The sequence below is a fragment of the Diadema setosum genome, chromosome 4, assembly GCF_964275005.1.
Source record: "Diadema setosum chromosome 4, eeDiaSeto1, whole genome shotgun sequence".
Classification (NCBI taxonomy): domain Eukaryota; kingdom Metazoa; phylum Echinodermata; class Echinoidea; order Diadematoida; family Diadematidae; genus Diadema; species Diadema setosum.
Window position 1 is genome coordinate 2,189,361 of NC_092688.1, and position 14,750 is coordinate 2,204,110.

At 39.6% G+C, this 14,750-nt stretch overlaps 1 protein-coding gene across 1 annotated transcript; it reads left to right on the forward strand.

Moving 5' to 3' along the window:
• The first annotated feature begins 8,627 nt into the window (after positions 1-8,627).
• LOC140226752 (uncharacterized) lies at positions 8,628-10,967 on the forward strand. The gene is made up of 2 exons (XM_072307182.1): positions 8,628-8,782; positions 9,969-10,967. The coding sequence occupies exons 1-2, from the start codon at positions 8,727-8,729 to the stop codon at positions 10,528-10,530; spliced, it is 618 nt and encodes a 205-aa protein (XP_072163283.1). The 5' UTR covers positions 8,628-8,726; the 3' UTR covers positions 10,531-10,967.
• Positions 10,968-14,750: the final 3,783 nt, after the last annotated feature.

The following is a 14,750-nucleotide window of genomic DNA, read 5'->3' on the forward strand; positions in this document are numbered from 1 at the left end:
AATTTCAGCCAAGAAACACCCATTTCATCCACTGTAATGCTGTTAAATAAAATGGGAACAGAAAAAATGGGAACAGACAAAATCTGACTGACATGGTTGTCAGTTTATGGTTGCCATGGCAACCAGCAACATCAAATAGAGCTGAATTATATATCAAAATGTTCGCAATAAGATTTTAGGAAAAGTCACCAAATTTGGTTGAAATCGGATAAAGGGCGAAGGAGTGGCAAATGAAAATCTGGTGGGGGGGGGGGGGCATAATGTGCCCCCCCCCCCTGACACCGGGCGTCTTTTATATTTTTTCGTAAAAGACGCACGGTGTCAATTCGTTGTGCGCTCGATGGCTGTAGAGAGCACGCGCATCATCCATACGGGGAGTGAATCCGTGGCCCAAACACAGCCCGGACGCAGCAGAAGTTTCTCATGCAGTAGCCTAAAATTGCTACGTCGTGTCTGTGGGCTCCCAAATCCGTATGCTTTTGCCAACGGACGTTGAACAAGTGTGTGTGTGTCAACGGCGTAAATCCGTGCTGAGGAGTGTGTGTGTGGGGGGGGGGGTGATCGGCGATAGTCACCATCACCACGATTACAAGCCCATAACCGGACGGGTGCAGCCACTGACGTACCGTGGCGGGTTGGTCAAGACAGGGGGAGGGGGGGGGCACCTCGTGGAAAAGTAATTTTGAGGGTGTGTATGCATGCTTGTGCGTGCGTGCCTGTGTATGTGTGTGTGCGCGTATGTGCGTGTGCTGTCAGTCTGGAAACTGTAATGGGGACTGCAATACATAACGGAATATGATACATTCCACTGCGCAGTCATTTTTTCCTTATGGATTATGGAATGACGGTGTGAAACGACAAATTACTGGCAGCAACATCAGGAGAATTACATAACAATTGAATGCGAGCGAGCGGAGCGAGCGAGGTTGAAAATTTTGACATTTTACAGTCCCCAAACTGCCGTTTGTAGCTATATTTTTTCGCTTTGGAAATTAAGTGGGCACACCGGACGCAACTGCTGGCAATTACTGGCAACGACATCAGGAGAATGACATAACGAGTATATGCGAGCGAGCGAAGCGAGCGATCTTGAAAATTTTGACATTTTACAGTCTCCAAACTGCCGGTTGTAGCGATATTTTTGTCGCTTTGGAAATTAAGGGGGCGCACCGGGCGCAACTGATGGCAATTACTGGCAGCGACATCAGGAGAATGACATAACGATTATATGCGAGCGAGCGAAGCGATCGAGCTTGAAAATTTTAACATTTTACAGTCCCAAAACTGCCGGTTGTAGCTATATTTTTTTCGCTTTGGAAATTAAGGGGGCGCAACGGGCGCAGCTGCTGGTAATTACTGGCAGCAACATCGGGAGAATGGCATCACGATTAATGCGAGCGAGCGAAGCGAGCGAGCATGAAAATTTTGACATTTTACTGTCCCAAAACTGCCGTTTGTGTAGCTATATTTTTTCGCTCTGGAAATTAGGGGGCGCTCCGGACGTAACTGCTGGCAATTACTGCCAGCGACATCAGGAGAATGAGCGAAGCGAGCGATCTTGAAAAGTTTGACATTTTACATGCAGTCCCAAAACTGCCGGTTGTAGCTATATTTTTTCGCTTTGGAAATTAAGGGGGGGGCACCGGGTGCAACTGCTGGCAATTACTGGCAGCAACATTAAGAGAATAACATAAAGATTATAATATGCGAGCGAGCGCAGCTAGTGAGCATGCAAATTTTGACATTTTACAGTCCCAAAACTGCCGTTTGTGTAGCTGTATTTTTTCACTTTGGAAATTAAGGGGAGGGAGGCGCACCGGGCGCAACTGCTGGCAATTACTGGTACCAACATCAGCAGAATGGCATAGCGATTAAATGCGAGTGAGCTTGAAAATTTTGATATTTTGCAGTCCCAAAACTGCCGTTTGTAGCTATACTTTTTTGGCTTTGGAAATTAAGGGGGGTGCAACGGGCGCAACTGCTGTCAATAACTGGCAGTGACATCAGGAGAATAGCATAACAACTAAATGTGAGCGAGTGGAGCGAGTGAGCTTGAAAATTTTGACATTTTTCAGTCTCAAAACTGCCGTTTGTAGCTATACTTTATAATAAGGGGGGCGCACCGGGCGCAACTATATACTGGCAATTACTGGCAGCAACATCAGGAGAATGGCATAGCGATTAAATGCGATCGAGCGGACCGAGTGAGCTTGAAAATTTTGACATTTTGCACTCCAAAAACTGCCTTTTGTAGCTATATTTTTACGCTTTGGAAATTGAGAGGGTAGTCAATGGTGTCGGTTTATGTTCATGATTTGGGGAGGTATGACCAGCGAGGGGACGTCGAAGTGACCAAATGGGGGAAGGATATCCAAAACCTGCACTTTAGAACATCCTCTAATATTATTGTTTGTGTTTGTGTGTGTGTGTTTTATATACATGAAAAAGTTAGGAAATAGCCCAGGTCAAGTCTTATTATTGGCAATGCAAGGCATTTTGATTTTTGATGCATTGATGTTTCACGTTATATACCTCTTTAATTATGCACGGTGCAATGTGCGTCCCTCAAGAACATACATGCATCCCCCGGTAATATTGGAGGTGTTCAAAAAGGGGCATTAAATGCGAATAATTTGATATTAAATGATTTTAGACATTAAGTGTAAAATCTTAGTCGATACCTAGTTGAATCATTACAAAAAATCTTTCATTGCAACAACTTCCCATTTTCGTCTTGCACAGATGCACTGCGTTGGCGAATAAAATATTCCCACACCAGACACTACAGAACAGAACTAACTTAGGTCTGCTGATACTGGCACGTCATGACAGGGCTATTAGGAGTGTCGATCGTGAAAAAATTAGGAACTTTTAGTTTTGTGCGCCTCCGCCAACAAAAAAAAAAGGAAGAAAAGAATAAAACCTGGATATGAATGGGTCTAATAATTATATTATCAAAACTCATTCAAATTATTGCATATCATTTTATCTTCAAAATTTGTGGTCAAATCATGAGACAGAGTAATAGTAGCTTAACTTTGGAGGAATAAAAATTATTCACTTTCCGGAAATGGAAGTGGCAGCTAAAGGCTTTTGTTTTTATATTAGTGTTAATAGTCTGGATCCCCCCCCCCCCCACACACACACACAAATTAGCTTAAATTAACTTCAATTATTAAGAACAAAAAATCAAAATTTGAGGCAGTGCATTGTGTAGCGTTTTTTCTCACTTTATTTTGGGAAAATAAGGAAGTTGATAATTTGGCAAAAAGCCGAAAGGCTCAGCTCCCCTCCCCTCCGCCGGCGAAATTGTGCTCGTATAACCAATGTTACTACTAGTAATAAATGTATGAAGCATCAGTATAGTTAAGACTTAAGACCCCAATTTCATGAATTACTTTTACAAAAGATAATGGAGAGGGGAAGACCGGATAGATCGCCGTTTTTGGTGTAACGCCTGCCATGCATAATCTTTATGGAAAAGGGCGCAAAACAGCATTGGATAAGTAACCGACGCATTTTGTGTATAAACAAATGGGAGAACCTGACCCAGACCACACCCGTGTAGCCAGGGGGACGATGGGTGTGGTCGCCCCCAAAACGCAAAAAAAAAAAAAGGAAAAGAAAAAACATGAAGAAAAAAAGGAGTAAAAAAGACAAGAAGGTGAGGAAAAGAAAGAAGAGAAGAAGTAGAAACGTCGATGCTTCGATAATACACAAAGCGCGTCACAGAATCGGTATAGCATGCATTGCACACACATAATAATTATGCATCATACACAATTTACGGTACCGCGTAAGGTATAATACCGGTAAACGGTGAACATTATGCGCAATGTATCTTCGCGATTCGGCCAGAAAGCAAAGCAGGGAAGAGAGAGAGAGAGAGAAAGAAAATGAACACAAAAGAAAGGAAAGGCGGAATTCAAAACGGAAATAAAAGCGGTAAAGACAGCTTTTGTTTCGTTTTTTTAACATCTAAACATTGTTGAAGGGGGGTGTTGAACAGCTCAAACACCTCCCTTTTGCCCAAGGGAGGTGTTTGAACACCTCAAACACCCCCATTTCGGCAAAGGGGGGTGTTTGAACACCCAAAACACCCCCCCTCGCTACGCCCTTGAATACAGTTGTACCTTAAACTCAAATGTACAGATTGAGATGTATACATTTTGCCATGCTAAGTAAGTATTGTGCTTCCAAAGGTCGGCAGCTCTGTACGACACTATGAGCAATATTTTGGCTAGCCACACGGACAAGTAACTTAATAATTTGATGATTTTTGGCTAGTCTGACGTGATTTTGGGTGGCCAATGGCCAGCGGACCATTGCCAATTTCGAACCCTGATGAGTATCATTTGCTTTGTTTGTGAGAAGATTTGCAAAATTTTATTTGTTTTGTTTCTCATCTGGCCAAACCACAGCCTGTACATTTAGATAATATAAAAATAATTTTAAGCAAACATTTGTGACACACAGTTATATGACAGGTATATGACAATACAACACGATCTCATAGTAAATTGTATAGATGTGTCTAGTTACTCTAGTCAGTACCGTACTAGTTGAGCAGCCATCTCCAGTGTACACAATACAGATTATGCTTTCAATTGTGTTTTGACAAGGAAAAGCTGAGCTACTGGTTGTGATGACTGCTCGTGAACAGGAAATGTCTGATCATATTTCAAATGTAGGCTGCCTATCATATGACAGTGCAAAATAAGTAAGATATGCAACCATTTCATTTGGTAGAACCCTTATTATTGTCCCTGCCTTGCTTGCTTTGCCTTTGGTCTATTTTAGAATTAAATGCTTTTTTTAAATACAGTTGTATGGCAACATTCATTGGCACATTCACTGTATTTCAGTCATTTCCTTAAACTCTGCTCCAGCGCAGTTGTAGCTTTTCACTATGTACATGTACATGCAAACAGCAGTTATTTGTTGAGGCCTATATTCTGGCTAAAAGCGAGGCGACCAATCAAACGAACAGAGTGCTACATAGCTACAGCTGAGCTATCTACACAGCATAAAAGAATACTGGCACAGAGCTAGCTGAGAGTTGAAAGCCCCACATCGAACATGTAGTGCACGGAGACGCACCGGGCGCGGCCCGGTATAGCAGAGCACTAATCGCAGTAGGACGTTCCTGCTTCGTCCCCATGCACGATAACCATACGCCGCCGGTACATTTCTAGTCTAATCGTATACTCAGTACTCACGATGCAACGGGTAATTTTGCGCAGACAGGGCACAATTGCACACTCACCAGTTACAAATCTAGCAGTATGAAAACTGCTATAATCCTCCTTGTCACAGTTCGCATGTAAAATATCAAACAGTTTTCGGCGAACAGAATCCGTATGAATGTTCGTGGCCTCACATCCATCCAGCCATAACCTCGTATGTACCGGTGCGGCGTGCGGTAGGTATACCAGTGTTGTTTACTGACGTCACATTTGCGAGCGATGTGTGTGGTGTGTGTACCCTGTGTACCGGCGGAGATCAAGAAAACATGCGCAGCTCTGAATAGATAAGCCTCTGGTACATTATACCGCAACACATTTTATTGACTCGATTATTGTACAACAGCAAACTATCACTATTATTTAGCATTATAAAAAGCCTAACTAAGCGGATTTTCTATCGCTCCTCACGCAGGGTACATCAAGTAAATACAATTCAAAAAGGCTTTAGAATCCGATGATTTTGCTGAAGGCACATTCAAGGCACATACAGCAACATGAAAGTTTGAATGGACAAAAGAAAACATTGGGTGCCCTGCGTCACTGGGGGTGGTCTGGTAGATTGAGTGCGGATTAGGATTAGAGATAATCACCACATCAATCCTTTTAGTGGCGAGCAACATACATTTAACACTTTGGCATTATACACTTGTAATGGGCCTAGATTTTTTTTTTTAATTTATGTTTGCAATTAAACTTTCTTTGATACATGCAACATACCCTTCCCCTGTATTTCCGGACCTGCAGTGACATTTTTTTTTTTTTAATAAAACAATAATTTTGCAGGCAAACGGAAAAAAAAATTAAAACAAAAAACTTAATATTCAAAATGTCGAAAAAAAGGGATAACTTTTTATTCACGAATAATTACTCTATGCTGTATACCTATGATCAATTTAATGTAAACGTTCTGACGATTATCACATAGGCCCCTATCCAAATTATGATTTTGATTTGTATCATATAGGTCGATTCTTCTTCTTCTTCTTCTTCTTCTCCTCCTTCTTCAGAGTGATAATGCATGATCCGTATGATCAATGGGTATTGACGTCGCAAGAATATCAAGTTTTGATATTCAATTCAATTCAGTTCAAATAATCTTATTCCCATATGAACTAATACAAGCTTAGATGAGTATAAACAATTTCAAATCACACATATTTTCATAATACATCATACAGTAATAGTAGTTTTGTCTTTGGCAGCTAAAATTACATATTAAATCTATGGAAAAAGGAAATTATAAATTTGGTGAATTGTTCTAGAAGATAAAGGCATCTTAAGATCAGTCAAAGACTCCATGTATGAAAATCTTGACACCATGACGTCAGACGAAATGGACAGAAAGTAAAGAAAGACTGTAAAAGGATGAGAACGAAAACAAAGACGGATGCAATAGCGCATTGCAAATGAATAACAAAAATGAATGAATGAATAACACACAAAAAAACAAGCAAACAAACAAGCAACAAATAAACACACCGACACAAGTCATGAGTTCCCTCGAGGAGACATTGAATTATGCGAGCTCCCTCGTAAGGACACTTACTATATATGAGCTCCCTCTTGGAGACATTAAATTACATCTTGTAATATAATAATGTTTGATTTGTTTAAGATTTATTATGGTCTGATTTTATGTCAGTATTGTCCGAAGGGATCTTTTTTTTTTATTATTTTTTTAGTAGAGTCCCATTTTCCTCTCTTCTTTTCTTTTTTTCCAAACAACAACAACAACAACAACAACACACGCACACTGCCGGTATACTAATAGATTGTCAGGGTAACACTGATTATTCTGGTTTGATTAATGAGGGAGACGGGGTGAAGCAAGCTCTCTGGTTCTTTTGGGATTCCAGGACCAATGTCGGAAATTGTACCAGTTAACAGAAAGCTATATCAAAGAAAACACACACTCTCCAACGCACAGGAGACACATAGATCCTTTGAATAAGTAATATTAAGAATGGATTTAGCGAATACACATTCATGGAAAGGGGAATCTGAAAGAGTGCACTCAGGAGAGCCTACATATTTTTTTTTTTTTTTTTTAATTTTGGTTACATGTAATTCGATTTGCTGCCCTCTAAAGACAGGAACTCTACAACACTGTGTGTGATGTCAGTAAAAAAAAAAGAGAAAATATCAAAATGAATTTCACAACATTCAGTTCTTAGGGAAAAGAAGACAATTCCTCTGTTATTCGTCAGAAATTATGTATTCATTATATGCTTTAGAAATGAAGGAGAGCATGGCACCTGACCAACTATACCCAGAATGATTCGTCAGTTGTAGGCCTAATACTCGTTCAGTCATTCCTTACTCATTCATTATTTCATTCTTCAATATCTTGTGTGCACATGTGTGCACAAAAATATGTTATTCTATTAACTGTATTTAAATAATGCGAATATTTTATTAGGTTGTAATACAGGAGTACCAGTTTAGATTACTGTTTATATCATTTGAATGGAAATGACCATTGAAATAAAAAGCGTGTGTGCATTCATCGCCACGGAGTGTATTACCATGGCGGCAAAAGTCAGAGTAATGCCATCCATATTATTTCTGTAAACTATTATAAGAAAAAGATATTTCAGATTACGGGTAGTCTGAAAGTATTGTAACACACTTGTGTCCGCATCTGACCATTTAATACTGCTGACCGCTCCTTCTGCACATCTGCAATACTGTTGTATTTGATAATAAAGATTTCAGACACGTTTTGATCTGTACAGCCAGACCACTCACAAGCCTATGCTATATAGGCCTATACCGAATACATCGGTCCAAAACTTTGAAATATACCTTCCAAAATCTCTTCGACAAGAACCTTATATAGAAGGTGACTGTCGAAGAGATTTTTGTTACTTTGTTCATGAAGAATTTGAACACGAATGGGTGATCGCGACACAGTGGACCAGAATGGTGGTAAAATCACTCTTGAAGTGTGACCACGAGCGGATATTATACTAGTACATTTTAAGTGTTGACCAGTGAGAAAAATGACTTCAGATAGTGCTGCTACAAGTCTCAAACGTACAGGTCTAATACTTATTCATCGAAGTGTATGTGATATCACCCTGAAATTTTGATGGGGTTACAGATGCACGTACTTAGGCTAACTGTCGGCACATACAGTAGTTAGACGGGAGAGCAAAACATTACCACAACTCCATATATACTTGTCTTCTGACTTGGCATGGATACTAAGTACTACAGTGTACTAGTAGGGCATACCAGTAAACCGGATACAACTCTGCGAGTACAATTGACCATGATTATGACGTCATTCCAGGATGCGTAATCAGTGCGCGCTTGCGTTGCCTAGATATAAATTGGGGATTGTGTGACAACGTTTTTTGAAGTGTAACAAAACAAGAAGACCGAGGTCTTGATTGCATATCAGACAAAACTCTTCCTGTAGTGTTTTAACTCCATTGATATCTTTCATACAAATTTTCACGTGAACCAGGAAATAACATGCAAGCAATAAACGCCAAGAAGAATCCAAATTATGTTCATGTGGACGAAATTTGGTGAGTATCAGCAATCACAATGGATCCCAAAGGTGGTGATGTGTGAACGATGTATAAAACCAATCGTAAAAGCACTTAACGCGTTTTAATAACACATGCGAAATGAAACTTAAGAAGGGTGAAAGTTGTTGCCAGAGAAAAACCAAGAAAAGATTTTAGGCATGCATTAAGAAGCTCTTGTTGTCATAGAGCTGCGGCAGTGCACAGCGTGAGGTTGGGAGGCGATGAACTACTATCGTGTTTAATAAGAAATCCACTCCAAATACGAAGCATATACAACCAAACATTCCCAGAACAGACACAAATATCAGACGAAAATGAAAGAATTGTGGAATCTAGAGTCATTTCTGTATTTCCTCATGAAACAGCGATGTCGGTCATAATCACACAGAAAAATCAGACATGATGAAGACCTATTTTGCACCTTAAAAATTGTTCGCTTTCCAGAATTTTTTATATGCTCTCTATTATCTTTGTTGACCTTTTAGCTCTGTCTTATGTTGACATTGTTACGTCGGACTTACCTCTTTGCTTTTTTTTTTGTTACACCTGACCTATTCACTTCTGACCTCTGTAGTACATACAAATTTGTATGATATATTGACTACTGGCGTTTTAGCTTGTAACATCCTAACCTCTGACAACTTTACATCTATCCCCTGCCAGAATGTTATTTATAACCGGCACTTTAAAACCTGCAAATCTTCCCCCCCCCCCCCCTCCGTTATCTTCAAAGGGCTATCATCATGCAACCTATACCACGAAGATGAGAAGAGTTTAATTGCCACCAAACGGGTATATAAGCGCCATTTTAAGTCCATGACCAAACAGGGCAAAATAAAACATTTCCAGTGATATCTCACTTGTTACTATAACAAGGAATATTCTTCAAGATATGATTTTAAAAAAGCCCGTATTTCTTGCCATTATTTTCTTTGCTTTTTAGCCGCTTTTATCGCAAATAATCTCAAATGAACGAGAAAGGAATTAACCCGTTTTGCAATAAAACATCCTTTGAGTTAGAACATGGCTCTAGGAATACTCAGCGACTGATTTAGAATTACCTCATTAAAGAAGATCTTTGGATTTTTCAAGTGCGTTTTGAAACGACAAACTAATTTGTCGATTTATCCTTTTGGAGGGCATAAATATTAGTACACCTCTCCTTTGATTACAATACCTACAGGAAAGATCACGTACGACATGAATACCAGGCTTGGAGCAATTGGCCGGACAAATGGGGTTTCATCACCCGAGAATACACTCGCCTGAACAAGCGCCTTACCGGCCAGCGCGTCTCGCCCGATCCCGAAGACGCGCACTTCTACGCCAACTGCCGCAGTCAGACGCCGCCCAGCGCGTCCAGCCAAATCACGCCGTTAGTCCAATCAGATTCTCCGACCGTCACAAGCTGCGGCAGGCCGCTCAAGAGGTCGTCGGCGCACAACAATCTTCCTTCCATATCTAGCAGTCGTCCAACGCCGCGAAGGTCGAAGAGGTTGTCGCCCTCATCGACGACATCGACGAAGACGACGTCGACGGGAATAGAAGGAGATTCCGTAGGCAGGAAGTTGCCGGTCATCGTAAAGCCTCAAGCTGCATCGTCGTCGCCCAGATTCGCCCGAACAACCGCCGCGCTGATTGGTTGGAAGCATGACTGTAAGCTGGAAAACTTCGGGAAAGTGCCCAATGCCAGGGGTCAGATGGGTATCCTGAAGAAATTCAATTGGCCTATGCAGGGAATCTAACATCCGCTGATATACACCATAACCATTATCAAGGAAAGACCATCGCGTCAATAAATTCTTGTTTTCATTTCTTTTTCTTTCTTTTTTTGTAAAAGAAACATTATCGAAACTCTTTGACATGGCATCTACTACGATTTGACAAAACAAAAGTTTATCTCGAAAGTGCAAAACACTGCCATGTAAGTCGAAATCATGATTTATATAACATTACTACGAATGCCTTCACGGGTGCGCAGTTTTCAAATATTGCAACCTTGTGTGCATCCAAGTAAGCACAATGTATGAGACCATGATGTTTGCCTCGTCAATTTGCCTTTGCGTAATTTATCTCGACACGAAATAACATTAAATCAACCCTTCGGCCATCTCTGCCCCCATGGGATGAAAGAAAGGAATAGAGAAGAAAAGAAACACCTCTGGAATGGAAGTAAAGCAAACCTGCTTTATGTCTATACCTGACAGTCAATCTAGAGAGGAAGTTTGATCAGGATTTGCCCGTTCTTCAAAATTCAAAATAGTTCAATTTATCTTGGATATAAGACGGAATTGATGAGTCCAGGGGGTTGACATGACAGTTACAATTGTCTTTCCTGTTTTCGACATGGGCGCTGGGAAGATGAAAGAAAAGATGAATAAATGCGCTGGAATCATTGCAGCCGTACACAAACTCAAAAACTTATCACTTCTGAGATCGTTATTAATTTTTGTTCCACATGTCCTAACTTCCTACACAGCGTACCGGCAAAAAAGAAATTACACAAAATAAAATGCGAACCATCCCTAGATAGGATTTCTCGATGTTTTGTACACGTGTATTTTAAAAAATCACCCTCCCCCCCCCCCCCCCAAAAAAAAAAAAAGAGGAAGAAGTAGAAGTAGAAGACGATGAAGAAGAAGAAGAAGAAGAAGAAGAAGAAGAAGAAGAAGAAGAAGAAGAAGAAGAAGAAGAAGAAGAAGAAGAAGAAGAAGAAGAAGGAGAAGAAGAAGAAGAAGAAGAAGAAGAAGCTATAATCAGGTTAATGCTGGGTCGAGATCATGATTGGTTGTGAAGTTGTTACTGCGAATCTTCTCTATGTAGCGCCATCTACGATTTACGTGTGGCATGGGTTCAATCCAAGAGAAACACAAAACTGTGACTACGAATGGAAAATGGAATGGAAAGGCCCCATAGAGAGTGAGATAGTCTCGGAAAAAATCGGGTCTTTCTGAGAGACAACTCCCCGGAATAAAAGCCTGTTTGCATAAGGAAAGTGCAAATAATGTTCCCCCTTAATTTTAAAGCAAGTCACCTATTGTGAAACTGTAAGCAAGATAAGACAGGAGTGCAATGTAAAGTACATGTACCTCCATCTTTGTGACACAGCACATTTTAATGGTAAAGTGACTTCGACATCTCTCCTGCAAAACACTTGTCTTACTTTTTAAGTTTCTCAGACTTGTATGAAAGAAAAGTCTAAAACTGCTTTTATGTACAGGAACATGTAAGACCTAGAAATATTGTGAGGCTTACAGCAAATATTCCTTTCTTTTGAGCAAACAATGAATAAGTGTCCACTTTGGTACTGTTTCATCATTTTCGTTATATTGCTTCGTTTTTTTCCTTCTTGTGTGTGTGTGGCCCACAGGGAGATGTGTCTAAAGACGTAAACCGAGTTTGAACACAATCCTCGGAGGTAAAGTTAAGTCAAACGTGCATCCATCTGCATACATTCCTCTCTCTACACATGATGACATAAATGGTATCCCGGGGTACCAAATAAAAATCCGCCATTTTGTTGAATTATTTATTTTTTTAAAAAGGTTGTACCCTGGGTGCCAAAAAGAGGAAATTATTTTGGTGCTGGTGCTAGTGCGCGCTAGCCACTGCACTGCATTATACACTGAAGCACACGCTAGTGGTATCACAGTGCCATGCACACATGTATAACATGCAGTGGCATGGGAATGATTATGTACACGCACACACAGTGCATGCATTTTTCTCTGGCTGTCCTCGAGTGGACGTGAGGTGGCGCTACCCAACGCGGTAACACAAGGTACTACGGTACCCCGGGGTAACGTGTGATGCATCACATACAATTATGCGTACTTGTTTAACAGCTTCCTGGTAATTCTATGGGCTGCGACACAACACCATTTATCATCTTTATTTCTCACTGCCACTTTTGTTAGGAGTGCCCATTAAAATGTGCTAAAGCATAAACACAAACAAGTTGACATGTGCATATGACAAAAATAAAAAAAAAACTTTGCATACATGTATGGATGGATGGACAGATATATAATAGACAGATAGATAGATAGATAGATAGAGAGATTAATTGATACATAGGTGGATGAAGGGACAAAGATATGAATTAAATTCTAATAATTGTAATAATTTTTGCTCATGATAAATGTAATGTAGTTGAATATGAATTAACAACTAATTGTAGTCTGTAGTGATGCATTATTCTATGACAGTTTATTCTCTGATTTATTTTGATACGGTACAATTTAACACGCATACAATTTCTTTCATAAACATTGCCAAGATAAACATAAAAATACATATTATTGTATACACAATGTACTATAAATCATAGGTAAGCCACCCTCTTATAAAATGGGATGAGTGGCCAGTTCTGGTAGCAAAACAAAATAAAATATAAGGCATAAATAATCAAATGAAGTCTGAATAAGCTACATATCATAAAACATGTGTAAACATACTGAAGTCCATTACATATATTGTCTCCTGGGAGTAATCTTCACCTTTTTGATGGACAAATAGACCATCTTCTTTGGCAACAAGTTTGTCATTCAAATATCTCATTTGTCACACTGGCAATCACACACCAATGCCTCAATTAGCATGTTTCATGCTAAGTCTGAATCTCTTATCATTAAAACATCAGGTTCCAGAAAATCCTTTGATATAGAGAGATACAATGTATTTACTTCTAAACTCATAAAAGGCTGAAACTGCCATTGACTGGTGGAGATCAACTGATGATTCTCCCCCTGGTAATGCATGAATTTACCAGCATCTCATGTTTATTTAACTATACAATGTTTGCTTACCCTCGGTATACATGCTGTACCATTCTTTATCTTGGTTACAGAATTAAAAACTGATCCTTAAATTGACAACACAATAACTTCATGTGTCTGTCTCAAATTGGCAAATGTTATTGTTGTTTTTTTTAGCTTGAATATGTTCAGAATTAATGAATTAAACTGATTTCATTTGATTTTCTCTGAGACTCTAATAACAGGTAAATAGTAAAATATGCAGAGTTGCCAATTTAGTGAATGAACATGGGACTTCACTGAAAACATAAATTGTGTATATACAGCTAAGTCCAGTAGTTTCAATGTTTCCGCCTTCTCAGAAAAGCCATGTTTTACAGCAAGATCCACATCTGTTATGATGTGCTCTTCATAAGCTACTGTAAAAGTGGAAATTTTCACGGTGTGGAAATTTTCGCCCATTTCGCACAACCAGACGCTATCGTGAAAATAAAGGCACATGAATATTTTTGCATGCCATATGTTCCAGTAGTTAATGTCCTGATACTGCGGAATTAAAAACACGCGAAATCCATCTTACCCGCCGAGCGCGAAAAATTACTCTTGCGAAAATATCCACTATTACAGTATTCCATGACTGTGGGTCAAACTCCTATTTGAGTTAAATCACTTTTTTTCCCCACCAACACATGTTGAACAGCATCAAAAACCAGACGCATCATCTTCTCACACTTTGAGGCTGGAAAACAGAATGAGAAGTTGGAAAGACAAATTGAACATTGCACGGCAACTGCCAAAGATAATTTCCATTGAAGCAACTCGATATTTCCTCCCATTATTGCTGAAATATTCACCTTGAAATGTGAGCACTGAAGAAGCTTTGAAAATTAACTTTGCAAAAAGCAGCTTGTCTGCTAATATTTTATCTACAGTTGTTGTATAACATCACAATTAGTTTAATCCAGGATCAAAATAATAAAGTAATATTTCAACAGAATTACATGTCAGGTAATGTAGTTAGCCTCTGATGCTTGTCTTTGGAGATTTCTTTAATGTAATCCTATCACTGCACCTCACTGTAACATTCAAAGATATTTGCTTGAGGGCACACTTTTAAATGACTGTCTAGTCCGCCAATCATAGGTCTGGTTGGGTCTGCTCACACTTTACACGACAAACATTTGATCACAAATTACAAATGATTTAAG

What these genes read in the sequence shown, in the direction of transcription:
- LOC140226752 (XM_072307182.1), top strand. Translation starts at nt 8,727, where the DNA reads ATGCAAGCAATAAACGCCAAGAAGAATCCAAATTATGTTCATGTGGAC. An exon ending in GTTCATGTGGACGAAATTTG is followed by an intron (nt 8,783 to 9,968) that starts GTGAGTATCAGC and finishes CAATACCTACAG; the next exon opens with GAAAGATCACGTACGACATG.